Source organism: Populus trichocarpa, chromosome 1, assembly GCF_000002775.5.
Source record: "Populus trichocarpa isolate Nisqually-1 chromosome 1, P.trichocarpa_v4.1, whole genome shotgun sequence".
NCBI classification, from domain to species: Eukaryota; Viridiplantae; Streptophyta; class Magnoliopsida; order Malpighiales; family Salicaceae; genus Populus; species Populus trichocarpa.
The window spans coordinates 41,608,440-41,635,487 of record NC_037285.2 but is presented as its reverse complement, the minus strand read 5'-3'; the positions used below and the strand labels follow the sequence as shown (position 1 = coordinate 41,635,487).

General features: G+C 35.4%; 1 protein-coding gene across 6 annotated transcripts; it reads left to right on the top strand.

Moving 5' to 3' along the window:
- Positions 1-22,042, top strand: LOC18095506 (increased DNA methylation 1). Of its 6 annotated transcripts, XM_052454415.1 has the most exons (11): positions 1-1,863; positions 4,051-4,123; positions 7,222-7,429; positions 7,592-10,044; positions 10,543-10,666; positions 11,397-11,479; positions 16,471-16,712; positions 17,352-17,438; positions 20,435-20,534; positions 21,127-21,328; positions 21,422-22,042. In XM_052454415.1, the coding sequence occupies exons 3-11, from the start codon at positions 7,321-7,323 to the stop codon at positions 22,018-22,020; spliced, it is 3,999 nt and encodes a 1,332-aa protein (XP_052310375.1). In that variant the 5' UTR covers positions 1-1,863; positions 4,051-4,123; positions 7,222-7,320; the 3' UTR covers positions 22,021-22,042. The 6 variants fall into 6 exon arrangements, with proteins under 6 accessions (XP_052310375.1, XP_024438764.2, XP_024438754.2 ...); XM_024582996.2 differs by having other exon boundaries at positions 1-295; positions 7,222-10,044; XM_024582986.2 differs by having other exon boundaries at positions 4,051-4,119; positions 7,222-10,044.
- Positions 22,043-27,048: the final 5,006 nt, after the last annotated feature.

Sequence of the window (27,048 nt, the reverse complement as noted above, 5' to 3'; positions counted from 1 at the left end):
AGAGAGAGAGAGAGAGAGGGTATATGCATCTATTGTAGAAGAGAGCAGCACTGTGGGTTCTCCAAAGCTATAGATACCCTTTTCTCTCTTTCTCTTTAGCCAGTTTTGAAACTTGAAGAGGTTAAAAGTAAAACCATTTTTTATTGCTCACTCTATGGTTTAAATATTCTGTCTTTAATGTCAATCTCACTTTTGAAGAAGACCCATTATCATCTTCAACTTCTCTTCCCTTATTTCAATCAAATTTCTCTGCTTTGCTCCTCTTTGCATGTTGATCCCAAGTTGCATTGTTGAGGTAAGGTCATTTTTTCTTACGGTTTTTTATTATGTTTTTGAACTATTTGATTGAAATGTGGGAATTTGAATGTGGGTTTTGGAGGTAATTGATTTGGCGTTTGGTGATCTGTGTAAATTTTGGGTCTTTTGGATTCTGGCTTTTGGCTATTTGTGCTTATCTGAGTTTTCAGATTTGTGAATTCTGGATATAAGTTGATGGGTTCCCTTCTCTAATTTATTTTTCTTTTTTGTGCTGTTTTATCCTCTTTTGATTCAATGCATGGGGTTTTATGCTATATCTGCGGCACTTCATTCTTTCTCTCATTGATTTCATAAGATGTGTAAAATTCTAGTGCCCTTATAATGAGATCTCCAGATGACATATTAGATTATGGATATCAGTTCTAGTGCTTTTCTGTTAGGAGAATTCGGTACGATTTACTGGTATTTTCGAGGCAGAAATCAAGAGTAGCTGCTGTTTTTTGCGTGGCAGATTTTTGCCTTTTATTTGAGTTTTTAAGGTCTTGGAAAGCAGAGTTGAGAGCTCAATACTTTATGCACGCCCTGAAGTTTGTTTTAGAAGAATCCATTTAGTTGTGAGTCTGACACTTATTATCTGGCTTTATATATTGTTGTGGCATAAGTAGAATGGTTCCTTTTGTGAAATGGGATTTTGCTTAGGACACACAAGTGAATGAAGAATGACTTAGATTTAATTTGATGTCAACCTTACCTTCTCTGTCTTCAATAATAGATGACCCTACTAATCTATAGAAGCGAAGCTTGTAAAGACATGGAGAAATACAAAGAACTAAGTTTGTTTCATATCAAACCATTTTTGAGGGAACTGTTCGTATTAGCCATGTTCAAGTGTAGAGTAATGGACTTGCAAAAGCCACTTTGGATGAAAGTTTTCATGTTCTGCTACCAGAAGTGTCTTACACAGAAAGAAAAGGAAACGTTGACATTTGCTGATCATTTTAGTTGATTTGGAGGGAGTGTGGGAGGATGCTTCCTTATGCAGGTTGAAGGTTTTGCATTGGTGGGATAGAAAAAATTCTTGATCTCTCTCTCTCCCTTATCTGCGAGCTTTAGCTAAGTAAATTGTAAATAGTTGTAAGTTAGCTTGATAGTTTTTGTCTTCCTTGGGATACTTGTAGTATAAGGGAAGAGGTGCCCCTCTTTTGGGACTGGAGCTAACATACTTTTGCATTATTTATAAAAGAAAGAAACCATTGGAGTTTATCAAGGTTTCATCTAAATCACCTTTGACAGATTGTTGTTTTCTCATTTTAATTTAGTACACAAAAAGAGAGAATTCAACTAGTTAGTATGATGTGGCATATAAGCAGAGGGTAGCAGGGTAAGGTAGAGGGTAGTATACTACATACAGTCTACAGGTATAATTATTGTCACCTGGAGCAGTTGGTAGCACTGTTTCATTTTCCAAGGGCTGGCCTACTGTTATATAAGTTGGATTACTCAATTATACCAGTGTTGAAGCTAAAACTGTAGCTTTTGTTGCTCTGCAAAGGTTCCTTCGTTTTTTTCCAACAAGAGAATGAAATCCAGACAGCTGCAATTATGGTAAGATCCAAATTCTAGTATCTTGATGATCTGAACTGAACACAAATATGTTTGTTTAGGTGTGTGGAATATAAATGTGATTATGTGACTACTAGAGAACTTGCTCATTTAGTGTAATTTTTTGGGTTGCTATATCACCGTGTGATTTGTGGAATATAAATATGATCATGTGACTACTAGAGAACATGCTGATTTAGTGTAATTTTTTGGGTTGCTATATCTCCGCGTGATTTCAAGTGGTAGTTGGGTTGTTGGAATTATAGATTATAATAATTCTTTGATATGCTAAATTTCCTTTTTTCCCCTTGTGTTCCTTGTGTCATGTCAGTTGTTTTCTGGATCAAGGGATTTCTATGTTGGATTGCGAAGATAAACCAACTTTATGATGAATAAAACACTAAGGCCCATGCCATATCCAATTCTCATCGATTTGCCTCAGGCTTGCAGTCACATAAAGAACTTGAAGGCATAACAGAAGATGCAATAATAAGTCTCATTTTCTGTAGTAAGATTGTTAAATCCAAGAATTTTGGGCATCTTATTCATTTGTTATTTATCCCAAAACAGAAAGAATATGGGGTATTATTCAGTTCATCATAGTTTCTTTTATTGGTTGCTGACATGCATTTGCCAAGCCAGTCCTATTCTCTCTCTCTCTCTCTCTCTCTCTCTCTCTCTCTCTCTACACATGCTAACTAGACATCAAAACATTTGTTTTTCTATTTATGTATCATGATAGGCCTTTCTGAACAAGGCTTGTAACTTCACATCAAATGCTCTTACCATAGCTCTTGTATGCTGAATTTGATTGTGAGGAAAGAACATGAATATTCCTTAAGTATGTAGATATTTTTTTATTAGACTAATGAAATTTCAAGTCCCATTTTGATGTTTGTTTGTTTTCTAATGCTTGAAGAAAGCATGGAGATGCTGGCTTGATGGATGGATATGTAGTATAATATAATGACATATGAACCGAAAATGAAATGGTACAGCTTCTATGAATATAGAAATGGGAAGCCATTTACATCATATTAATGAAGCTGATGAGGCGTAACACTTTATGATGTCCCAATATGTTCTCTTTTTCAAGTGAAATCTTCTCTGTTTCAGTACTGAACAAACCCTCATTCTAAATTGATATGATATCTTTTTAAATCTTATCACTTCTTGGTTTTGCCCTTCTTATTTTCCTTCAGCATTACTCAAATTAATACATCAGTGAACATGATCAGAAATAAAAAGTTATCCCGTTTGGAGTAGATTCATCTGTTAAAAGGTAGATTATTTATGTGCATGCTTCGAAGCATACTATAAGATAAGAAATGATGCTGTCAAGCTCAACCGTGGGGTTTTCCCTATTAATTGCCATGGAGAAATAATTATATCCGTTGGACATAATTTTAACTTATGAAGCCTTTTTAGCCTTAAGCCTCACGTGACATAAAAATGTAACGGGAAAAATGGACGAAAACCTTTATGGTTCAAATTGGTTGGAATTGTATGTAAGATTGAGATCCCACGTGATATTATGGTTTGAGTTGAGACCTAAGCCCAATCTTCTTTCTATGGGATTTTTGTGAAATCTGAAATTTTTGGGGATTTGTAGATGATGATTCTTCAGTATCTGGATTTAGACTTTTAATAGTTATGATCTCTTGCGTTGATACTTTTGGAACTTTGGGATGCCTGGTCTTTCTTCAGTTTAGAGGTCATTTTTTGGTGCAACAATATTTGGGCTTGTAACCACATCATGTAAGTTTGAGTCTTAAGTGTAACCTCTGCATACAAAAATACTGAGGGGTGGAGCTATTTCCAAAAGCTCCATCCTAGATACTCACTTGGACCAAAATTGGGCATTGGCCTTTTTCCTTTTTCAGACATGATTTAGTTCCTTGTGTTATTCATGTGTGCCTAGTGATGTAAATATTGATTGTTGTCTAGTTTACAAGGAAAGACACTAGATTATAAATTCAGGCAAGCCTAGCAGTTTTCTTTAATTGTTATCTTATCTTTTTAATGTGCCATTTATTTTATTTTTTTAAAATTGATTTCCTCTTTTAAATGCAGATTTTTCTAGCGTTCTATCATTGTATGTTGAACTGTGATTTATTGGGTGTTAAAATGCATCTCCGTATTTGTCTAAATTGGCTTTGTGTTTTAATGCATATTTTTTCTCAACTGTAGGATAGCATGAACTTGGTATATGACATGGGTTTTCCCTTTCCAATGAACCATGAATGCTGAATGGAGATGGCGGGTAACAAGCCTTTCTGAAGATTTTATTCAGTATGTGATTAGTAAGATTTATAGTTCTCTAGGAAATAAGGCAAGAGAGTGATGAAAAAGTGTAGATAGGGAATTTAAAATAAAGGTTCTTGAGAAAAACAGGTACAGCTTTTCCACCAAATTTGGTAGTTATTGTTGAGATTTTGTCATCTTCTTCTTCTTAGGGTGATGCCTAATCTTCGAACTTAATTTTTTCCATATTTTCTGGTTGATCATTTGATGCATATTTGAGGTACATACAGATATGTAAGACAGAAGTATGGGATTTTATCTGTTTCCTTTTTTTGTTCTGTTCTTTCCATAAATTTTGTGCGGGGGGGTTCTTTGTTGAGGTCATCTTTTGTCGGTTCATGTGCTAGTTTTCCCTCTTTATCAATTTGTGCATTTATCTATGTGTTTATATTATGGTCTGAAAACTTTAAATGAATATCATATTATCATGAAAGTACTTGTCTTGCCTAATCACATGATCAAGATTAACAATTTAGCTTCAAATTGCATAAGCCAATTCCTAAGACATGCATTGATGAAAAGGATTAAGCCAAAATCTAGCATTTACGTCTAAATATTAACGCAAAAAAACTACCAAAAAAATTAATTCAAAAACCTTCTTAAATGTGCTTCTACGCAAATCTAAAATCCGACTACAAAATATTAATTATAACACATACAAGATAAACTAATTCATTTTAGTAAAACACTTCTGACTTCAGTAATAACGTGAAAGGAAAAATGTAACTAAACAATTCAGGTTTTTTCTAAGGTAATGGTCTGACACCACAACATCATTGATTGTACATGTAACATTTGCAATAGTCACCAAATTTGTTACTAGCATGGTAACGGCTGTCGTGATTTGTAACAATTGTGAGTATAAAATTACCTCCATTTGGCGTTGGATTTCAGTTCCATCCTGTGATGGTTGTTATTTGAGTCCATGGTTCTAGCAATTAAGTTCAAGCTTGGATGACATTTTGTAATGTTGCCCCAGCTTTTCTTTTTCCACTAGTCTTAGGAAAATTTAGAATTAAATATTACACGAGACTACGAGAGTTTTGAGAGCGCCAAATTAGAATGATCAGCATTCTACTGAAATCTTTGTGCACATAATATTTCCTAAACAAACCTGTCAATAATCACATATGTTGTTCTTTAGATGATTAAGTAGCTTGTCATTTTTTACTAGCTTTTTTTATGGTAAACATGCACAAATAATATTCTTTCAATGTGCGAATTTTGATATTTATTCCTCACTAAAGTTGCTGTTATGAATAGATGCACACAAACTTTCAAGCAAAAATCCAACTGCACAGTAAAACTACCTATGCAAGAATAGATTCTACTAGTTTACATAGAAGCTTTCCATGGTTTTAAGCACGCTGATAACATCTAGCAGTTTTTTAGACTGTTGATGTGTTGCAATTTATTATGAAATGGGCTGTAATGATTTCATTGGGTGAAAAACTTCATGCACGTGACAGTTGCAGTTGCTCATGTCAGCTTGCATTTTGACATGTTTGTTATTCACGTACTGGGGACTAAGAATTGCTATATCTATGTCACATTTTCAGCTAAATAGCGGAGAACCTTATGCATTCTCTAGGCTTTTTAGATACACTGCTTAATCGATGCTGTGTTGCCATCTAGCAAATAGAAAAATACTTTAATATATGTTGATGATGCTGTTACTGATTGATGATAGTCATACAGATGGAAGGAGTTGTTGGCTTATGGAATTAGATGTTGTTTGCTTGGTCAACTGTCTCTTTGGGGAGGCATAGAATATATCAAGATTCTTAACTTTCCTAACTTATTGGCAGAAAGATAGTTATATCTACTTTGAGGCTTTTCTTCTCTATCACTCCTTCTCTATTATCTATATATCTATCTTCCTGTCCATCTATTGATCTTGCTTCTCGAATTAAAGTAACATTGATAAATGGCATTTAGGTTGGAGGGTAATATGACTTGTTTTAAGTGGTAAAAAATAATCTAGAATCATGAAAACTTACAAAAAACTTAGCCCTTAACAGAACTGAATGGAGGAAGTATTGCTAATTGATGTCCTATGTTAATGAAACAAAAGAGCATGGCACATGGTGAATTATGGGTATCCAATTCTCTTGCATTGGATTTTGTAAATGACCTTTGAGGTCATAAGTGCATTAAAATCCTCTGGAGTCCTCTTTTTTTTTTTCTTCTTTTTTATCTTTGACGCAGCAGATGGAGGTACATAGAGCAGGATTAGCTTTAGCATTTCCATTTGATTTATCTGGGAATGTTGTCTTCACTTTTCTTTGAATTGGAAATGGCAGCTTGGTTAGCCAAACTTGAATCCTCCTTTTTCTTGCTTGATTTTTTCTTAATTTGTGTTTGCTTGTGGGTTTGGTCTATTGGGTGGTGGTATAGACTAAGGAGTGGCTTTATCTTTTCATGGTCTAACTCCTCATGAGCCAGCTGAAAAATGATTCCCTAACAACCAGGGCAGTTGAAATAATTAATTTTTGGGATTTTCATCTTGGTTTTTTCTGTTATATCAGTGACAATTTTTCTGCATGGAAATTATTAAATGCATTTGGTTACCTGATTATTTCTTTATATTTCCTCTTAAACTTAGGATCGGTTAAAATGATCTGTTTTAGGTGCTCCCTCCATCGGTAATATACTCTTGCCATGCAAATCCATAAATTTCCCATCACGCCTCTAATTTTTTTCCTAGTGCAATTGGAGTGGAAATTATTTCTTTGCATGCAATGGATTTTGGATTTCCTTGAGTTGCATGTAATGCAAGGTTTTACAACTTTTGAGGGGAATTCTGTGGAATTTGTTCATCCATACACATTGTAGGTGCAGAGCTGACACAAGAACTACATTAGAAGTTCAACATGCCATTACCTTATATGCATCTGCTTTTCTTTTGTTTTTTACTTTTTATGTTATACCTCCTTAATGTAAAGTTTTACCATACACATTGTTTTTTACTATTAGTTTTTTGCTAATAGGAGTGCATAATTGTTCAGTCACTAATACTGGTTGTTTACTCCTTTTGTTTTTGTTGTTTCTCACCAGTTTATGTATCTTTTAAATTTTAATGGATGGTTGCATTTGGCTTGAGAGCATATGCGTGGAAAAGTTTGGAGAATCTAGAAGTTTGGTCAGGCTGTAGTGATGACCAGTTCAGCAATTGATGATTTTCGGGGTGATGGCTTTGAGGGGTCACATCAAGAGCGCTGTATTTTTGCAGATATTTTCTTTGGCAAAGATACTGGTGGGACAGGTAAGAGGAGTATTGATGCTGGAGTTATTAATTTAAAGAGCCAGGACTGTAAGATTGCAGATCCTTCGCTGCATACTAACAATGAATACTCAGCTGTCAGTACTCTTTCTTCTCCTATAAGTTTGTCAATCGAGGATTCTGATGTGAATGAGAATTCTGTAGGGGCTACTGCTTCAGGCTGTTTTACAGAAAGATTTACCTTTGTGGAGGGCACTAGCCAGAATAAGACTGTCAAGCGAATGAAGTTTGCAGTTGATGAACCTTCGGACACTGAACCTGATACATTGAAAGTTCTGACTTCATCCTTACTGCATAAAGAGATTGTTAGTGGTACAGCTGCTGCAGATATGGATTCACTGAGCCAAACAGTACTATTACATTTAGTCGAATCATCCTCTCAGGGTGTTGTATCCACCAGCTATCTGTTAAAGCAACATGCAAAAATAGACAGAAAAGGTGATGCACGCGAGCCAGATGTTCTGAAGTGCAGTTTGCCAAACTCAGATGGTGTTGCTGGCAAAGCTATTGCTTCACCTGTTTCCCAAGAGAGCTATGCAACAAGGATATTGCTTGCAAGACCTGTAGATGTTGTTGGGAAACCTGGATCCCCTTTAAATGCAGAGGAAAGAGCGAAGGCATTCAATTCGCCAGGATTGGATGTCTCCATTATCTCGAAGACAGATTCTAAGATGGATCCTCGTCCTTTTCTCCAAAGTCATATCACCCGCTTACTTTCAGCTTTGGGTTGGTGTATTGGAAAGCGCAAGAGACCCAGTCGAAAATATATGGAGTCTATTTATCAATCACCTGAGGGGAGATTAATTCGTGATTTCCCTAAAGTGTGGAGGCTGTGTGGTCAAATTTTGTTCGCAAATGGATACAAGGTGGTGCAGGAAGGCAATGGTAAGGAATGGGCTGATATAAGTCACTTTTGGTCTGATCTCTCAGATACATTGACTACTATTGAGAAAGACATGGATAAATCAGATCTTGCCAAAGCCTTGGCACATCAGTGGAGTATTTTAGATCCCTTTGTTAATGTTGTGTTCATTGATCGGAAGGTTGGCGTACTGAGAAAGGGATGTATGGTTAAAGCTGCACCAAGCTTAGTGAATGATAGAAATGTGAAAAGTGAAGATGGCATTGGAAAGGAGTCTGCTCAGAAAAATTTGTTGGCTTGGCATAGTGATTCTTGTCCGGTCACTAAAAGTGCATCAACAATTTGTGAAGGAAGCTGCCATGACTGTGATGTACAATCTGGCAACAGGACTTTCTCGGAATGCGGACAAGAATCAATGGTGAAAGGTCAGATGGATGTATCTATTCATATGAATGACAGAGAAGGCATGTGTTCTGATGGGATGGGAAATCAATCTTGCAGCATGTGTAAGGACAGGATAGGCGGTGTGGATATGACTGACTGGCTAACTTGTGGGACAGATTGCACTTCTGCCCAGTTGTGTAGTTGCCAATGTAATGATTTTCCTGTTACTGCTGGGAACATTATAGTGCATGGGGCGTCTGAATCTGTTTCCCCTCATCAAGACAGCAACTTGGTTGATCCAGATGATGGCACTGGTCATATGGACTCCATCCACCATGATGAGCCAACTTCTGCCCAAGTTGTGACTTCAGGAGTTTTGCAGCAATCCAGATTCAGTGAAGAGGAGGGATTACAGTGCATTCAAGCTTCGAGGTTCAAAACAAGGGATAAAGCAGCTATGAAAAAGATACGTAGAAAGTCCAGAAAAATATCAGAAATCAGATCAACCACATTAAGCCAAAGTGAAAATATTGATGTGCTTGGCAATCCATTAGAGTCAAACAAAGTTGAAGAGAAGCTTATCAAAAGAACTAAAAAGATCTGCATGAAGTCCTCCCCTTTGGATAATTGCCTACATCAGGGGGTGAAAAATGGTACAAAATTAAAGAGTACGCATGGCAATAGTTATGGTCCCAAATACAAACAAAAGAAAACAACCGGCTGCCAAATTGATGATGATGATTTGTTGATTGCAGCCATTATCAAGAACAAAGATTTTAGCCCAGGTGCCACCAGATCTATTTCTAAAAAGAAATCCTGCATATTAAGAGCTGGCTCAAAGCGCAAACGGAAAAAGGGCGGCTGCAGGCTACTCCCAAGAAATCTGGGCAAACTGGGAAAGCATTATGTGGGTGGTAAGTGGTCAAGAATGGGATCTAGGACGGTTTTGTCATGGTTGATAGATGCTGGGGTCTTGTCTGTAAAAGATGTAGTCCAGTACCGAAATCTAAAAGACGATTTTGTGATTAAAGATGGTGTGGTTACCAAGGATGGCATCATGTGTAAGTGCTGCAATATGGTGCTTTCGGTTACCAAGTTTAAGAGTCATGCTGGGTTCAAGCTTAACCGACCATGTTCAAACCTTTTCATGGAATCTGGAAAGCCTTTTACTTTATGTCAGCTGCAAGCATGGTCTGCTGAATATAAGAGCAGGAAAAGTGGTACCCAAGTGGTTCGTGCTGATGAAGATGATAAGAATGATGATTCATGTGGGCTGTGCGGTGATGGTGGGGAGTTGATATGCTGTGATAATTGCCCCTCTACTTTTCATCAAGCTTGCTTGTGTACAGAGGTTTGCCATTTGCTTTTCTGCTGTGTTTTATGGTGCATTTTCTTTTCCCATAGATTTCTTATAATTATTTGTTTCCTTTATCTTTTTCTTTTTTGTCTCAAGCAGACTATTTAGCAACTATAAGTGTTCTAAGTTGTGGTTTAAGATGCACTGACATGGCCATTAGTGTCTCAATATTTTGGTTGTCAAATCTTTTGGGAAATAAATAGCATTTTGATAGCAATATTTATGGTCATTTTTCCTGTTTGGATTCCAAATAATTGATGTCCTTACTATTGTAAGAGTTCACAGATAATTAGTTCTGAAACAGAGTAGAATGGATGAAAACATGCAAGTGGTGGAACGACCATGTTAATTGTGCTGTTCGTTTTTTATGAATGTCAATATGACTAGTTATACACAAGGAGCATGGTGACTTCTCTCTTTGAGTTAAGATTGTTTTTGTTCTAGCTACAGTAGCTAAATCAACATTTTATTTATTTATTTATTTTACTTCAGGATCTTCCTGAAGGCAGTTGGTATTGCCCGAATTGCACCTGTTGGATATGTGGGGATCTGGTCAATGATAAAGAGGCTTCAAGTTCTGTTGGTGCTTATAAATGTTTGCAGTGTGAGCACAAATGTACATCTCCAACCTCCATTTTGTTTAGCTTGATTGTTTTCATTGAATCTAAACTTCCTTGCAACGACCATGGATGGCTTGAGAATTGATTCAGGATGCACATGTTAAAGTATGAATTGTTCATGAAATTAAAGCTCATGCTTCTTGGAGCGGGTAATTTCTAAGTATTATGGTGGCTTGAAATTATTTTTGCTGGACATACATGTTAAAATAGAACTAGATTTGTTTTTCGTGTAATGGGGAAACTTTCATATTGTTTACTTTCATAGACAATAATGTTGAAAACTTGTTAGAACTGCAAGGTGATGACACTAATTTCTTGGATCATAACTTGTTCTAAATCTAATCTTTTTCAGCCCTACACTGCTACTGCCAACTTCTTAAGAGATTCAACTTCTATTCTAGAAAATCTAAGCATAAATTAATGCATTTTTTTTTCCACTAAAAATAAGTCTTGTACACCAATCTTTCCAATAATTTTCCTGATGTATAGAGTGAGGAGCTATTTCACTTCAGTAGGGTGGTGCTAAATGAGCTTGGCATAATAATCCTGTCAGTGAGCTATTGTTTGTGGTTCTCTATCCTATTAATCACTAGGATTTTATCTTCATCTTTGTTGGTAATTGATTTCTCACAGCGTTTCATAATGGTATGTGGACTTGTACCCCTTCAGTTACCCTATTCCATAATATTGAGTCTCTAATTTACCGGGTGTTTATATTTTTTACAGATCATGGGGCATGCCAACAAGGAAAACAAACACATGAAGGACTGGTTTCTGATGCTTGGTTTTGTAGTGGAAGCTGTCAAGAGGTACTTTGGCTCTATTTTCAAAGTTAGTTAATTTGTTAAGTACGTTGGATGTCAAATTGAATCCTTCTAGGAGTGTGAAGCTTCAAGTGCTTAAGAGTGATTAATTGTTGCCTAGCATGTCAATCTTGTGTATCTGACATAACACATCACAATTTGGTTTCCTTATTTCTAATGAATAACTTATTTATGTTTTCCATAAATTTGGCATGTAGCATTTAATGCAGACTCTTATTCTAATTTCCTGGAGCCAGACATGAAAAGCACTTGTTTTGGAAAATGCCAATTCCCTGATTCTTATTGAGCCCTGTGCTTTTGTAATGTTGATTTAGGATAGTTATTGCTTGCATCTTTATCACTGTTGAATGAACCTAGATGATTCTACAAATTTTGCTTGCTTTTACATATTTTAATTTCTGTACTTGTTCCCTTACAATGTTTCTACCTTGTTTTAGTAATTAATTGAAATAATCATGCCAAGATAAATAGCTTCCTGGTAAAGATACCGAACCCTTTATTTTATTGATCATAATCATGAATGAAGTTTGTAGAGTATGTTGTGCCTGTTGGAAATAGCAAACTAGATCTATTTTAGAGTTCTATTCTTCTGCAAATTAGTTTCTGCTAAGCTTTATTGAATTTAGACTAATTGTTTCTGAGTAGCTTTATCTAGGTTAGTTTGCTTTGCATTAACAGGTTTGTTTAGCTTTATTATTATCCAAATATTTAGCTTGTCACCTCCCTACAAATGGGACTATGCAAGTTAGTGCACACCAAGAGAGAGAGAGATCATTGAGATTGTTTGTGCAGAGAAGTGTCTTTGCACAGCAAGAGATCATTAAAATAATTAATCTCACCGTACCAAATCTGACCACTGGAGCGAACACCTTATCATAGTAAATCCTATATTTCTGTCTGTACCCATTTTCCACAAGCGTAGCCTTGTAATGATCAACATTGTCATCCACAGTTCTCTTAATCTTGTAAACCCACTTAACACCAATAGATTTGTGTTGAGGTGGGAGTGTAGTCATTGTCCAGGTGTCATTCTTTTCAAGAGCCTGTATTTCTTCTTTCCTAGCGATCTTCCAACATTCCATTTCATTTGCCTCCTAGAAGCTTAGGGGCTCATGATCTGCATATAGACACAACAGACTTGAATCCATTTCTTATCATAGACTAGCTCATTAGTTGCTTCATATAGGTATGCTAGATTCCTTGTTTGTAGAGTTGGTGTTGAGCTTGAAAGGGAAGTGACAGTTTCCTCTTGTTCCTTTGATTGTATTGCTGGTTGTGGTGTTGATTGACATGGTGATGTTGCTGCTGCTGCTGTCCCATCTCCTGGATGTTGATCAGCCTCATTGTCTTCTAGTACAATTTTCTTCACATTTTTGTCATTGTTGTCCCACTTCCATGCATCTGCCTCATAAAAAATAACATCCCTACTAACCAACAGCTTCTTTGAAAGAGGATCATACAACTTGTAAGCTTCAGAATCTTCGTTGTAACCTACAAACACTCACTTTACTGCACGATCATCTAGTCTCTTTCGACTGGCCTCGGGTACTTATGCATAGTCAACAATTCCAAATTTTCATGGATGTGCTACACTTGACTTGATTCCACTCCATGCTTCATAAAGTGTTTTGTGCAGAATACTTTTGGTGGGGCATTTGTTCAACAAGTGTACTGCACATGCTACTGCTTCTCTCTAAAACATCTTTGGCATCATTCTTTCTTTGCTCATATCCAGGATCGTACAATTCTTTCGTTATGATATCCTATTCTACTGCAATGTGTAGGCAGCTGTAAGTTGGTATCTAATCCCATGTTCCCTGCAAAAAGATTGAAATGCAGCCGGGGTATACTCCCCACCTCGTTCTAATCTTATTGTGATAATCTTCCTAGCACTCTCATTTTCAGTATAAGCTTGAAACCTTTTAAACACTTCAAATACATCAATTTTTTCTTTAAGAAAATAAACCCCAATGAACTTAACAAAGTACACATGACCTCCAATTGACATAGGTTCAAAATGTCCCCATATGTTTGTGTGTACGAGCTGCCATTGTGTTGTTGCTCTTCATGTCTTTCTAGTGAGGAAAGCTTGACATCCCTGCTTCCCAAGTACACAGGTGTTACACACACTATCCAGCTCTGATACTAGATGTTGGTTTAAACACAAACTCTCACACGCACAAAAAAAATTGAAATGAGAAGAATATAAGAAATAACAGCAACAACACTTCTCTGCACATACAATCTCAATAACAGCAAGTACACAAGTGGTACACACACTACCCAGCTCCTTTATGCTTGGTAGTCCTCTCAACTTATCATTTTTGTACAGAAGTTTCAGGCCATTAAGATGACCATAAGGTAGGTGCTATTTTTCAATCTCATGCTCACTCTTGTTGGATAGGCAATGCCTAGCTACTGTTTTCAAAAGCAATGGAAACATTTTGTTCTGTCATCTGCACTTGAGCAGTGAGTCTCCTTTCAACATTTCTTAACTATAGTAAATTCCCTTCCATGTGGATTTCATGTCCTTTTTGAAGTACTTGTCCAAGACTCAGAATGTTGTTTCTCATGTTAGGCATGTAATACACATATGAGATGAATTCAGTTGTTCCATCTTTCTGATATATGGCCACATTTCCTTTCCTAGCAACTGGCAACTTAGAAGCATCTTCAGAACTAACATGTTCACGAAAATTCTCCTGCAGCTCCATAATTCATGTCCTTCCACACTTGATTTCTTGCTCCTAAATTCAGATACCAAACATTCCCACCTTCAAGCATACCACTGCCAACAACTAGCAATGTTGGTTCTTCCTATGTGCTGTTTGATTCCTTAGGGAGAGGGAGGGGGAGAGAGGGGGAGAGAGGGAGAGAGAGAGAGAGAGAGGGAGAGAGAGAGAGAGAGAGAGAGCGAGAGAGAGAGAGAGAGAGGTTTGGGAAGCCCACTCCTTACCCAGAACAGACATGCCATGTTGAATTTAAGAGAGGGAGTGAGATAGGAGGCTTAGAGTGGCATAACTCGGAAGAGCCAAAAGGGCAACAAGCAGAAGCCCAGAGGAGACAAAAGGGCCGAGTCTACAGGAAGTTAGAATGGCCAAAAGGCCTACTCATCTCAAAAGGCACATTATGAGATGAGGTTTGCCAAGAGCTTATAAGGGTATTAACTTTGGTGTTTTGTTTTCAATGTGGGTTTCTAACATCCCCACACGAAGCATGGATGGAAGACTAAGGCAGCATATATGAAGAGGGGGTTAGGCTTTGATATCATGTTGAAAACCATCTTAACTCAAAAGCTTAAGCTATTAGATAAGACTCCAAGTATGATTTTATAATACTATTTAACACACCCCTTCAAATGAAAGCTCTTTGGGTTTGAAACTTGCACAAACCCACCATTATTTTGTGCAATTTTATTAATTTTATTAGTTAGAATGAGGGTGGTGAGATTCAAATTCATAACCATTTGATCATCAATGCTTTGATACCATGTTAAGAAAACAAAGTCTTTGTGTTTCAAAACTGTCTTTTTTATGCAGCCAAGCCTCCGTTAAATAGGAAGTGATCTATTTGTACAAGGAAACAATTATTCTACATGCTAAACTAGTGTGCCATAAATGGTGCACTGGCCCCACATTCCTAACTCACAGGATGTTTACAAAAGATTAGAGTCATCTATTGCCTAAAATAAAAGATCCTATCGCCTAAAATAGACTTGATAAAGTTTGGACATTCGTTGGCATAATGCCTTGCTTACAATTCCAGCACTGAACATTCATTTTTCCTTCACTGTACTAAGCATTCCTTGTGTGCATTGAGCCACCATGTCCTCCACGCCCATGGTATGTGAAGCCTCCACGACCTCTTCTTTGTCCTCCTTTGATATTCTCAAGGACAAGCTTTGATAGCTGTAACATCGTCATTTTTTCAAATGTGCAATTCATGCACTCGAAGTGATCCCAACAACTCCTCCATGCTCATGCTTTCCAAGTCTTTGGACTCTTCTATTACTGTCACCTCATTCAAAACTAGGCGTTGGTGATTGTATCATTTTCTCAAACACTCAAGTATCATCGAGTTTTTCTCCATTTCTACTCATTTGATTAACAAATCCACTTAATTTGGAATGATAATCTAACACAGCTTCACCTTCTTTCATGTGTGCTGTTTCAAACTCCTTTTAATGTGTGCAGACTTCTCTCGTTCTACTCCTTTCTAGATGATTCTCAGCTTGTCCCACACTTCTTTACTTGTGACAGCTTCTGGGATCTTTTCAAATATAAACAAGGGATAGTCTTTTTATCTTTCTTCCCCTAATTCTAGTGAGTATTCTCCTGTTATGGAGTGTATGCACCTTCTTCATTAGGGGTGGGTTCAGTATAGTCATTGCTAACTATGTCCCACAGATCCTGTGAGCTAAATATTGCCTTGAATTGAATGCACCATTTTTCATAGTTTTCTATTGCTAGTACATGTACTTGAAGTTGTACCAGGTTAGATGCCATCTCTTCAAGATTATTTCTTCAAGCTCTGATACCAGATGTTGGTTTAGACAAAAGCAACGACACTCCTCTGCACAAACAATCTCAATGATTTATTTCTCTCTTATTGTGAACTAACTTGCACAGCCCCATTTACAGGGGATAACAAGCTAATTATTTGGATAACTATAATGCCAAACAAACTTGATAAAGCAAAGCAAACTAAGCTAGATAAAGCTAATAGAAAACTATCAATTTAAAATAGTAAAAGCTTAGCAGAAGCTGATTTGCAGAAGAATAGAACTTTAAAACAGATCTAGTTTGCTATTTCCAACATAGAAATTAAATGATCCTCCATGCCTGCTTCCCAGTTTTTCTGATTTTTTTTTTTTTGTGAGATTTTGTGTTTAAACCAACAGTGCCTGCTGAATGAGCTTTCATCGCGTCTGTTTTTATTGATTCCTAATTAAGGACTTGGTTTGCTGGTGTTTGCAGGTGTACTCTGGTCTTCATTCTCGTGTTGGGATCAATAATCCAATAGCTGATGGCTTTTGTTGGACTCTTCTCAGATGCATTCATGAAGATCAAAAGGTTCTTTCTGCTCAAAGACTTGCCCTCAAGGCAGAATGCAACTCAAAATTAGCTGTTGCTCTTACCATTATGGAGGAATGCTTTCAATCTATGGTAGACCCAAGAACAGGCATAGACATGATACCCCATGCTTTATACAATTGGGGGTGAGTGCCTTGTTGTTTGCAATCCTTTTCTTTTCAAGTATCTTCTGTTAAAAGATAGGCATCTTATGTAAATATCATTCATCTTGTTGTGTTTTGCCAGAGTTTAGACAACCTAGGATTTGGTTTGTTGTCTATATTGCATTGAGCTAGACATGCCTCACTTTCAACAAACTGCAACTTTTAGGTTTTTTTATCATAAATGTCGACAAATTTATGTTGTTATAGAACAAGAGTTGTGAGCCTATATGGATGGAGAGTATCCTGGCTAAATCATCTTCTAAAATATAAAACAGTCTCATGCATCTAGTTTCTTATATAAGCATTCCCTTGCTTCAGTTCTTGACTTGCTTCAGATCTCCTTCCATGACAGATCTAGAAATGTGAGGATAGAGGTTACCTATCCTAAAAGACTATTAGCAAGTGGAACTATAAGAAAGCTTATGGCACTTAATTCATAGTGTTGATATCATAAGTGGAGTTATGTAATTTAGCTTACTGTATTTAGAGATTAGAAGTGATGATTATAAATGACCTTTGATTCTTGTCTTTGCAAATTCTTTCAATCCTATCCTAGAGAAAATATAATTGCACTTGATGTTTTATTGTTATTATTTGCTTTCTTTTTTGTATGATCTTCAGGTCAGATTTTGCTCGTCTAAATTTCTTTGGGTTTTACACTGTGGTGTTGGAGAAAGATGATGTGCTTGTATCTGCAGCATCTGTCAGGTGATATGCATTATTTGCTCAGAATATTTAACATTTTATAATTTGAATCATGCCTGTAGGAATTACGTTACTTTCAAGTATTTTCCTTTGATTCTATGATTTTATATTTGATGCTGAAATATTTCTAGGATTGCAGTTAGACAGGTTTTATCTCCATTTATGAACCGTATTTTGTTGATGAAACTTCTTTCATGATGTGTGGCAGATTAAACTGTCTACCATCATCTGATGGTTGAGTTAGAGACACTTAGATTTTGGGATGATAGAAGAAAGGGTTTGCAGCTTGTAGTTTGACCACAGTTAAAAGTATAATGAGTTTTAAAGGTCAAAGTTAAAGAATGGTTTGGAACTTGTAGGAATATGATGCTAATAAAATAGAAAAAACTAATAAGTTATAGTTCCATAAGGAAACTAAAATTCTTTTTTAAGTACTAAATATAAAATGCTAATACCTAAAAATACTAAATATCTACAATTATCATACAATATTAAAATTCCTAAATAATCAAATAATAATTCCCTTTGTTGACTTTCTGGATTCCCCACCAAAGGCATGCAGTATCTTCCTAACACAACTATTTTCATTTATTTGTCCTTGACATCATCTACCTCTTATAAGTCTCAATGAGGGCGAAAGAAAAGAAAAACATCATTTATGATGCAGAGTTGTATAGACTCCTGCAACTTTCAGTAGTATACAAATCTTCTCAATATTGTTAACTGTAATCACTCTTATTCCTTAAGGTATCTTTATCATTTAGGTTTCTAAATTTGGGATTTGATGTATGGTTGAGATTTGATGTAGGAAGATAAGGCAAAAGATAGCTAACGATAACCAACACTGTCAAAGGCTGGTTGTCTAGGCTAAACAACTAGAAACAAGAGAACAAACTCTTAATAATATTGTCAAAATATCATATTTGTTTTTTTACAGTAGCAGCAACCTTTTAAATACTAGCAAAACTAAGTAAAATAAACCCTTGTTCTTAAAAATAACTAAATCTTAGCTATCTAAATTACCATCATAACTATTACATAAATAACCTATCAAAAGAAAAAACCCTAATTATATGAAAGCTATTGTAGTTCTAACTCCTGAATCATTCTCCTTGGGTTGGAAGAAACTTGTCCTCGAGTTGAAACTGTTCTTGCCTCAATCCTAAGGGTGTCCAAATAAAAAATCGCCAACCTTTTTTCCGTTTCATATACATATATAGTTAATAGTAGTTTTATTTCATGGTTAGGATTACAAACTTGTACTTGCAATTCATTCCCTCCCAATTCTTGTCATAGATAATAAACTGTAATCTCTATAGAAGCTTATTCTTGAATTTGTATGAAGCACGTAACGGGTTAAGCTGATGAATTCCTTTTCTGAAACAACTACAACAATGCAATCTTTGCATTTAGTTACTATGTTTTCATGGTTGTTGCTATAGTTGTCATTGTTCTCCTTATCAAGTTCATCATCACAATAAACATTGTAGATTGGTGGAGAATCTCAATCCACATTGATCATCATATATTGGCAAAAAAAACTCCGATCCATAACTCTTTTTTTTCTCAACAAATAGTGCTTGTTGCTCCTCAACTCTCTCTCTCCATTGAAATACAGTGTTTTTCCCCTTTTTCAATCCACCTTACACCATATGGTTTATGGCTTCAACATCATGAAAAGAGCCTTGACCCTTATGACTACCTTCTGGGATGTATAAAGGGTTGTAGTCAACGTCCAAAGTCTCCTTTATGGCTTCCACTCTAATTTCAAGCATGGTTAACACCTTTTGCTTGAGCTGGTTTAGCATCCTAATGCCAACTGATATCGGAAGAAAAGGCAAAAGATAGCTAACACAACCAAAGAAAAAAGATAACAAACTCTTTATAAAATTATCAAAATATCAGAATTGTTTTTTTACAGTAGTAGCAGTCCTTTAAATACCAAAAAAGAGAGAAAAAAAAAAAACCTAAGTAAAATAAGTTCTTAGCTGTCCAAACTATCATCATAAATATTACTCAAATAAACTATTAAAAGAAAAACCCTAATTATATGAAAGCTACTGCAGTTCTAGCTCCTGCACATCCCGATTAGATTATTGAATGAAATTACTCTAGTTTGTTTGGATGACATGATTTCTTAGTTCTTCTCTTTGTGCTTTTCTCTCTCTTTATGTTTTCTCCCTTTGCCTTGCATGCTATTCTCTCCACAAGTACTCATAATCTTATTACTTTTGTTCTCAAACTGTAATTGCCTTTCCACTTTTTCTATGCAAGACAGCCCACAATTTTTCTATTTCTTAGGCAGTCTGGCGTCATTTATGCATTAAATAGTATTTAAAACTCCCCATCTAAGGGTTTAACCTTTTAGAGTAACTGGATGCTGAGGGATGCAAATCTTGTTTTACCCATCTTACCTATTTCACCAGTCTTATATCACTTTGGTGAACAATATTTGGAAGAATAAGGTTCTGTCTTAGTTGAAAACCTTTTCTGGGTCTATTATCCTCCATATGTTTCAGGTGCAGTGAAGGCTGGATAAGACATTGTCTCCAGATCTGTGTCATCTATCTTAATAGCACTGGAGTGTTGGATCACCCTTTTTTCTTTCCGTTGCCTTGTTCCAAGAAATACATGGAAATATGATGTGTGCCTTATTTGGGGCTTGGAAGTGGTGTTGGCCATAAACCTTGGAGGATTTGATATCGAATTGTTTCCTGTGTTTAAGAAGGGAAGGATGGCTAGAAACTTTAGTGATGTGCAGTGTTTGCAGTTATTTGTTGTGCTTGAATGGTGATAAATGCTAGGATTTTGCAGAATCACTCTTTCTGATAATCTACTTTAGGATGGGATGGTCATTATATGTCCAGCTTTTGAAGTATTTATGAGAAGTGTTTATGAGAAATGTTCCTGGCTTTTCTGATCTTGAGAGTTGTGTTCTTTGCCCTGCATTTGCTTTGTCTGCAATTTTATATTGCAACTAAAATCTCATCTTTTTGCAGGGTGCATGGAGTAACAGTTGCAGAGATGCCCCTCATTGCAACTTGCAGTAACTACCGCCGTCAGGGGATGTGTCGACACCTTATGACTGCTATTGAAGAGGTATTTTTCAAACTAAACCCATGTTTAGGTATCAATCATATATCCATGAAATCTAAAAAATGAAAATGAAAAAGAAGATATTACGTGTCTGTATTTATGGACTTGGGGCTATTTTTGGGTGGCAATGCCTAATTACTGATCCAATAATTTTTTTTCTGTATTTAATTGGATTTTAGAAAAGCAATTTCAATACCATCAAAGCTTTAATATCTGAACTTGTATGGGCTGCCTGCATGTTTGCTACTCTGCTTTATCTTTGGTCCCCTTCTTTACAAATTTTAGGTCATCATATCCTTGTGACCCCAACCAATGTCATTTCAGATTGTTCCTTGTTGTACTTCAATTGCTCTCAAGACTCCTCATGTTTTGAGTTCTTTTTTGTTATATTGTTTTGCTCATCACTGTCATTTCTATACTGATTATTCACATTACATACCGTAGCTTGTGTTGTCACCTTTAATGGCATTGGTTTTCAAGTTGTCACGGTTCACACGTCTGCTGCATGTTGAGTTTTTTATTTCTCTTATAACAAGCCTATTTGTGATCTACATTTCCATTTCCTTCCTTTCAACCTCAATGATGGTGGTCCCAGATGCTAATTTCCTTCAAGGTGGAAAAGCTTGTTATATCCGCCATCCCAGATTTAGTTGAGACATGGACTAAGGGTTTTGGCTTCATACCGGTGAGTAAAGATGAAAAGCAAAGTCTGAACAAGATAAACTTCATGGTGTTCCCTGGAACAATATTGTTGAAAAAACAGTTGTACAAAACAAAAGAAGCAGACACACAATCAGGTGAGTATTCGTTCCCTTTTCAAAAGAAACCCAGGTTACTGTTGATCATCTCCAATTTTCTGAGAAATCGATGAATTTTCTTTGGTCATTCAGGCTTGGGTGATGCAGCACCTTTAACTGAAGTAGATATTTGCCCCATGGAGGATCATGTCACTGAGTTGGTGCAGCAATCCAATGAGAACAGCTACCTTGATGAAGTTGGTATCTCAGCAGAGCTCGAACATGGTGAAAGCCAGAATTTGCAAGAATCTGAACCTAGCAGTGAAAGGCAAGGTAACTACCTTGATGAAGTTGGTATCTCAGCAGAGCTCAAACATGTTGAAAGCCAGAAATTGCAAGAATCTGAACCAAGCAGTGAAGGGGAAACTCATGATGGTGCTGAGGGACTAGGACGAGCACCACGCATGGTAACTAACCTTTCGTCTGAAGTAGGACTCTGTTCTGATGGAATGCCCTTTGTCGAGTCTGACAGAAAATTTTTCCCTAACAAACATGCTGCTAAAAAGGAAGACAAGAAGACGGAAACCCAAGGTAGTGATTTGCAGGAACAACTTTCAAAGCTGTCCCGTGGAGACTTAGTTCCAGCCCTAGGACGAGGCCCAGGTGAAGTGGCCTGTAATGTTCAATGTATTAGTTATGTTCCTTCTCCGGACACACCATCACAGCAAGTCTGTGAGTTAAATGAGAAATAGAAACAAAATTGTAAACTATTAATTCTTTTCTCGTTGTTGCTCATCACCTCACACCTACACACACTCATCTTGCAGCATAAAGGCAGTAGAAAATACAGGAATAGATCAGAGAGACTTAAAAGTTTCGGCAGCTTCGGGATGGTTCTGATCCTAAAGGCTTACGAAAGGGAACAAAAGCAATATCTCACAGTTATGCATGGGTAAACTAAACAAAAACAGAGAAGGATAAAAATTAACGCAGAAAATGCATATTTATTTGCGGGAATGGACTCAATAATGAGCTGTTCTACCCTATTACTTTTTACCCTTTTTATTATTTAGTATACTTCTGAAACTTTTGTCCACTCAGAGGAGATGAAATGATTTTAACAAATTGAGAATAGCAGTTTGCAAAATATAGGGAGTGCTAAAATCAAGACCAAGTCCTTGTTTTACATGTAATTTCCGAAAAACTTACCTTCATACTGCTCAGAAAGGTCACAATTTGACAAACCTTGAATCCCTGATAGAGAGACCTTTGAGAGGGATTTTGTATTTTTCATACATTGCACTTTTGACTGCTGAATAAAAAAAATCTGTAATAATTTTCCATTCAAATCAATTCATGCTTCATATGATATAACAACACCACAATGGAAATCTATAATCGTCCATTTCTATTTGATTTTACTTTGAGTGACATATTTATACACCAATAGATACACAATTATATCTTTCCACACAAAAATAAATGGAAAGGTGAAACAAAACAAAAACAACAATAATGCAAAAACTACTGAACTCTATTATATAATACATAATATCCATATTTCAAGCGTATCAAATATAAAAAATCTAATTCTTAAGCACCTCAATAAATCTAAAAAAAATAGCCAAAATAAAATCTCACTAAATTAAAATATAATAGCCTAATAGTTTTCAAAATCGCTTTAATACTCGAAACATCAATGTAGTAATAACCCTATTTAACATGTGTATAAACAATAGTAATTGTTTTTGGCAATTATTAAATTTGCTAATTTATTCGTACCAATCAATCTTGAAATCTATAGATGGATATTGATGGGCCAAAAGCCTAGAAAACAAAACAGACCAAACAACTACTATTTGGTCAAGCTACTAGGCTAAAGGCATATCAGATAGTTATTGCCTGGTCAACTGGTTCGGTTAAAGGCTCAACTATCCTAAAAAAAGATCGAACAATTATTTTGGCAAAAGAAATGAGAGAGTTGATTAGGTTAGGGAGAAAAGAAATAGAGAATATAACGACTTGAAAAAACAAGATAGAGAGAGAGAGAGGAGAAGGACAAGTCATTAAAGCTCCATCATGTCTCTGGTAACGATACACATTAAATCAGGAGGAAGAGCTCATCGAGACGAATCCAACATCATAAAATAAGGTTGCCATTGGTGCTTGGAGATGCCTCACAAGTTGCCACAAGACAGCAAGTCTAATTCACATGTTGGCATGTAAAATAAACATAGTAGAAATTTTTTTCCTTTTTTCTCCAACTTGGACCCTGGTTATTCAATAACTCTCTAATTCAATCTCTAAATTAGTTTGATTGGTTAGCATGAAAGGAAGATTCCCATTTAGTCCCTGATTCATCATTTCAATCTTCAAATTAAGCTCGACCAGATAGCATACAAGGAAATACTATCTCGCACGTGCTTCTATCATGCAACCGCCTACTAGTGTTACGTGACGCCCACCTAATTCTATGTTGCAGAAGTTATTAATATGGGTACAAAAATTACTAGAACGAATGCCTACCTTATTAAACAATACAAGTTATCAATGAGAGCGTGATATAAGTTGTTAGTATAGCACCTACCTTGTCTCATAATTGTCAGAGTATAAATTGAATAGTGCAACGCTTACATGAACAACTTGTTTTATAGCTTGCTTACGTGGTGAAGGTAGTTATTTCCATAATTAATCTTATACAATATGTTTGTGAATCTATTCTCCACGAGGAAATTTCATGTGACCTAAAGTATATAAATACCTAAGGTCACCATGTAACAACATACAGACCATAAAAAAAAAAAAAAAACACACACACACACACATAACAATCACAACATATATTATTCTATGTTCTTATTCTCTTTGTTGTATATTATTTTTCTCATATGCATTTGTTAACTTATGTATTGAAAGGTCCTTTTTATCCCAATAGAGAACATGTTTTGCAGGAGATCATGAGCCATAAAATTAGCCTAAATTAAAAAAAAATATCCTCAAAGCCCATTGCACTAGTTATTTTTCTTCAAACAAAATCTTCATGCCTCTATATAATGATTCCTTAAAAATTTATTATGGCAATTTCTCCATTGATTAGAAATCTTTATATCTCCAAACAAAATCTTCATGTCTCCATATAATGATCTATCTAAACATTTATTGTGGAAATTTCTTTATTAATTCTTTATTTTTCTACCTAGTATAAAATATTTGTTATTCTCTCTTTAGGCTTAGTATAACACCTAACCCCAATACAATAAAGATGCAAGGACCAATATAGAAGTGTCTTCATTTATGTTAGCATAACATTTACCATCACATAACTTTCACCTGAGCACAAAGTGTTATTTGCTCCTTATAAAAATGATCTTCTCCTCTGGGTATAGTTTCCATTTGATTATAAGAAACCTTTTCACACTCTTCAAACACATCTTGGGCGACCTTCTTAAAAAAAAAGAGCAATCAAAACTATAATGTGCCTCATGATGCAATCAGAACTCAACTTTTTACAATAAATGCTTGTACCTACTTTGTTATTGTAACATATTACATTACTAGTGCTTTTCATATTTATGAGAAAAAAACTCAAGAGTCTTTTAAATTACATTCAACTTTAAAGATTGAAAGGGTTAACTGATGGGCCAAAAGCCTAGAAAAAATAAGAAGAAAGACCGAATAATAACTATTCGGTCAAGTTATTGGGCTAAAGGCCCAATAGCCAAAACTATATAGTTATTATCCGAACAACTGGTTAGGCCTAAGAAAAAAAACATTTTTAAGAAAAAAATATTTGGCCCACAGGAGAGAAAAAAGAGAGAATAAACTAGCCCAAAAACCAAGAAAATGGATAAAAAAAGAGAGAAAATGAGAAATGAATGACAAGTCACTAGTGCACCATTTTGTCTCTAATAACAAAATACATCACATTAAGAGAAAAAGTTCATTGAGACAAATCTAAAAACACTAAGAAAAACCAACATTAGAGCCAATATGACACTTTTTTTTGCTGCTATAAGGTGATGGCCTAATTCATATGCTAGTGCATGTAATACACACGATAAGTTTTTCTTCTTCTTTCTAGCTTAGTCTCTGATTATTCAACAACTCTCCAATTCAATCCCCAAATTAAATTGACCAGACAACATGCGAGGACGATTCTAATTCAGTCTCTGATTCTTTAATTCAGTCACTAAATTAAGCTCAATTAGACAACATGTAAAGAAATATCATCATACACATGCTCCCATCGCGCAACCACCTACTAGTGTTACATGATGCCCATCTAATTCTTCATTGCAAAAGTTACTAGTGCATTTGTTAAAATTTCTAGTAAAACCACCTACTCGTCTCACCACTGCAAGTTATTAGTACAGGCACAACACAAATTGCTAATACAACATTTACTTATCTCATAATTATCAGTACAACATATACCTTATTTATCAAATTGAATAGAGTGAAGCCTATATGAACAACTTGTTTTACAAGTTATCTATACAATGAAGGTATTTATTCTCCATGATTACTCCTGCACAGTATGTCTACGACTCCATAATCCATGAGATAGTTTCATGTAACTTGAGATGTATAAATATCTTAGGCCACCAAGTAAAAACACAATACACCATATAAAAACACACACAATAATCACAACATACACTCTTCTATATAATTGTTTTATTTGTGATGTATTATTTCCCCCTCTCCCCATGTATTTGCCAACTTTAACATCATAAGGTCATTTATCCTAATAAAACAAAATTTATAATAGATAGTGAGTGACATACTTAGCCCAACTTAAAAAAAATCACCAAAACTTATTAAACTAAGTATGGAAAAAGAAAAGTTTAATTTAAAGTTTTTTTAATTTCAACAGACATTTATAATCTTTTTTGTTTCAGCAAACATGCATAATCTTTTAAAGTCTAACATATAGTCAATGCCATCATGTAAAGGCTCATTCATGCAATATGTATAACTACTACGAGCATCTCCAACACAAGAGGCAAAAGGAAAGCCAAAACCAAAAAAATATCATTTTAGCTATTATTTTCTCTTTTAACAGCTCCAACGGAATAACTATTTCAATATCTAAAATGCCTTTTATTTTACATAAATGCTATTTGTACGCATCCTTGAAAAAACACAACATGGAAAAGGTGTTGTTATAGGATTAAGACAACAATAACACCTAAGAGGGTGGATTATGTGCATCACTAATATTAACAATTAATACAATTTAATTCAATTAAACACAATAACAAAAAATATAATTAAAGTTATTAAAATAAATAAGTAAGGAATAAAACTTGCAAAATCGATTTTTAACATGGTTTGGCAAGCCTACTTCCACACCTCAAATACCAAAATGGTCTTAAGCATTGTATTCCTTCACTATTCCAAGTTTAAGATTACAATTGCCAATTGATGAATTCACACTAAGCTTTCTACACCACTTGAAGATATTCTATTTTTAAGATTTTTCACCACTTGATGAATCCACACCAAGATATTTCTCACTTGAAGATATGTTCTCTTCAAGATTTTTCCTTGGTGAAATTGCATCACCAATATTTAAAGTTTATACTTAACTCTCAAAGGTTTACAAGTTTAATTTTTGTTATCACAAATAACTCTCTCAATATAATGGATAAAACAAACGAAAGTTTTAATATCTCTATATCTCACATGATAACACTTAAAAGATTTAAATGTATTTAAGTGTAGTGAAAATGAGATTAAATACTCTTATGCTAGAATATGAAGGTTTAATAGTACCA